Source organism: Myotis davidii, unplaced genomic scaffold (assembly GCF_000327345.1).
Source record: "Myotis davidii unplaced genomic scaffold, ASM32734v1 scaffold1364, whole genome shotgun sequence".
NCBI lineage: Eukaryota > Metazoa > Chordata > Mammalia > Chiroptera > Vespertilionidae > Myotis > Myotis davidii.
Genome location: NW_006295736.1, coordinates 303,407 through 306,136, shown reverse-complemented (window position 1 = coordinate 306,136; position 2,730 = coordinate 303,407). Strand labels below are relative to the sequence as shown.

The window sequence follows — 2,730 nt, the reverse complement described above, 5'->3', positions numbered from 1 at the left end:
ACCCGGCCTTCGAGGTCTTCCCCTACACGTGAGGCCCAGGCGGGCGGGCAGTGGGCAGCAGGGAGGGACCTGGGGAAGGCCGCCCCGCACCCCTGCTGAGCTGGGCGCTCCTCCTGAGGTGGGTGTGGGGGCGGGGCGCCGCGTGACAGTGCCTGCACCCCCAGGATCACCAACGTGTTCTACGAGCAGTACCTGACGGTGGTGCCCGAGGGGCTCTTCATGCTGAGCCTCTGCCTGGTGCCCACCTTTGCCGTCTGCTGCCTGCTGCTGGGCATGGACCTCCGCTCCGGCCTCATCAACCTCTTCTCCATCCTCATGATCCTGGTGGACACCGTGGGCTTCATGGCCCTGTGGGGCATCAGCTACAACGCCGTCTCCCTCATCAACCTGGTCACGGTGAGCGCAGACCCGGGCCTCCTGGAGCGTGCCCCTTCTCTCAGGGTCCCCATTCTGCCCGCTGGCCTGGCGGAGACCCCACCCAGGCCTGTGGAGACTGATGCCCCCTCTCTGCCCGCAGGCCGTGGGCATCTCTGTGGAGTTCGTGTCCCACATCACCCGGTCCTTTGCGGTCAGCACCAAGCCCACCCGGCTGGAGAGGGCCAAGGAGGCCACCATCTCCATGGGCAGTGCGGTGAGTGGGTGGGCGGCCGCAGAGACTGGCCAGCTGCGGCATGCCCAGCCTGACACCTGTGTGCGGCCCTAGGTGTTCGCTGGCGTGGCCATGACCAACCTGCCCGGCATCCTCATCCTGGGCCTGGCGAAGGCCCAGCTCATCCAGATCTTCTTCTTCCGCCTCAACCTCCTCATCACGCTGCTGGGCCTGCTGCACGGCCTGGTCTTCCTGCCGGTCGTCCTGAGCTACCTGGGTGCGTGAGGCCCCTCCCGCAGGCCCGCTCCCCGGAGGAGCCCAGGCAGTGTGGGAGCACCCATGCGGGGAAGGCGTGTGACGACTCCTCTGTCTGTCCCTCTGCAGGGCCTGACATCAACATGGCTCTGGTGTTGGAGCAGAAGCGGGCAGAGGAGGCGGCTGCAGCCAGGACAGCCTCCTGCAAAAAGCACTCCTTCCCGGAGAGCTGGGCCAACGGCACCTACGTCAACCACGGCTTCCAGCATCCTGCCGGGAGTGGGGTCAGCTCCGGCGACCCTCCACCCCAGTGAGCAGAGCTCTGCACAGGCTCCAGGGGCCGAGAGGGTTCCCATGGGGACCATGACCTGCCTCCCTCCCCCTTCCCCAGGTCCTGGAGGGGGTGCTCTGCCTATGGGGTGCTCACACTGGGACTCCCTCTGACCACCAGGTGCCCAGGCACCCTCCACCTGGGCAGCAGGTCCCTGGCTCCAAGTCATCTGAGCCTCGGTCAGCACGCACTTGCCTCCTTCTTCCTGGGACCTGGGTCTTGGGGTCCAGACACAGACAGGCTGGCCTGGTTCCCGACGCAGACTCGGCCACAGCTGCCCCTTTCCACCCACCTCCCCTTCGGTGAAACAAAGTCCCACTTGGTGTCAGTGAGTCTTCAGCTCTGTCCAGTATCCCCGAGAACCAAGAGCAGGACCCACCCTGCAGGCAGCCAGGGAGGGGAGGGGGGGCACTGCACCTCACCCGGGAGGGTGTCCCGGAAAGGACGCTGGTCGTGGATTGGCCCCACTGGGAAGTGCCGTTCAGTGCGGCCTCCAGCTCCACCGATTATTGAGGTGGTTGCTGCCAGTCAAGGCTGCCATGTGTCCTCAAGGCTGCGAGCTCCCGGGGACAGGCCTGGAGCGCTGGCGCGGCTCAACCCAGCCCAATCTCCGCCTCCGTGGAGAAGCACCAGCCGAGGACGCACCTGCTCAGTGCCGAGCACAGGAGGAAGAATATGTCTGCTGAGCACAAATGGAGTTTGTGGCTCATGTCCTATTCTGGTTGCCTCTGGACTTAAGATAATTTTTGTAGCCCAGCCGGTGATGAACCAGAAGGTGGCGGTTTGATTTCTGGTCAGGGCACATGCCCGGGTTTCTGGCTCGATCCCCAGTAGGGGGTGTGAGGGAGGCAGCTGATGGATGATTCTTTCTCATCATTGTTGTCTCTATCTCTCACTCCTTCTCCTGTTCTCTCTAAAATCAATAAAAATATATTAAAAAGAGGATAATTTTTGTAAATGGCACAGCACATGTGTGGGAGGGTGACTTGGGGAGATTTCAGTTTGTTTTCCCTTCCCCCTTCCAGAAGGTAGCCATGTCATTGTGTGCCCTTTCAGGAGCGGGGAGCAACGTCTCCCCAACCAGGAGGCATGGAGGCCCTGGCCAGTGCAGGGACCCACAGCTGCTCGCTTTCTGTGAAAGCCTGTGAGGGAGGCAATACCCAGAGAAGCAAGTGCACTGGGGCAAGGAGGCACCCACTGCTGGCGGGCAACTGGAGTGTTCCTTATTATTATTAACTAGGGCCCGGTGCACAACAATTTGTGCACTCGGCGGGGAGGGGGGTATCTCAGCCTGGCCTGTGCCCTCTCGCAGTCTGGGACCCCTCGGGAGATAACGCCCTGCTGGCTTAGGCCTGCTCCCGGGTGGCAGAGGGCAGGCCCAATACCTAGGTGCGGCCCCTGGTCGGGCTCAGAGCAGGGCCAATTGGGGAGTTGGGGCACCACCCCGTCATGCACAGAGTAGGGAGATTGGGAGGTTGTGACGCCACCCTCAGTCACGCTCAGGGTAGGGCTGATTGGGGGGTTGGGGCACCGTCCCCTGTCACACTCAAGGCAG

At 63.0% G+C, this 2,730-nt stretch overlaps 1 protein-coding gene across 1 annotated transcript in view; it reads left to right on the top strand.

Moving 5' to 3' along the window:
• The window catches only part of NPC1L1 (NPC1-like 1), a gene marked incomplete at its 5' end in the record, with an annotated part of 24,734 nt that extends 22,710 nt beyond the window's left edge, over positions 1 to 2,024 (top strand). Inside the window, 5 exons of the mRNA XM_006770395.2 lie at positions 2 to 28; positions 165 to 396; positions 518 to 631; positions 704 to 866; positions 974 to 2,024. Of these exons, the coding sequence (XP_006770458.1) occupies positions 2 to 28; positions 165 to 396; positions 518 to 631; positions 704 to 866; positions 974 to 1,158 (721 nt within the window). The remainder of the gene's footprint in view (position 1; positions 29 to 164; positions 397 to 517; positions 632 to 703; positions 867 to 973) is intronic.
• Between the last annotated feature and the right edge of the window lie 706 nt (positions 2,025 to 2,730).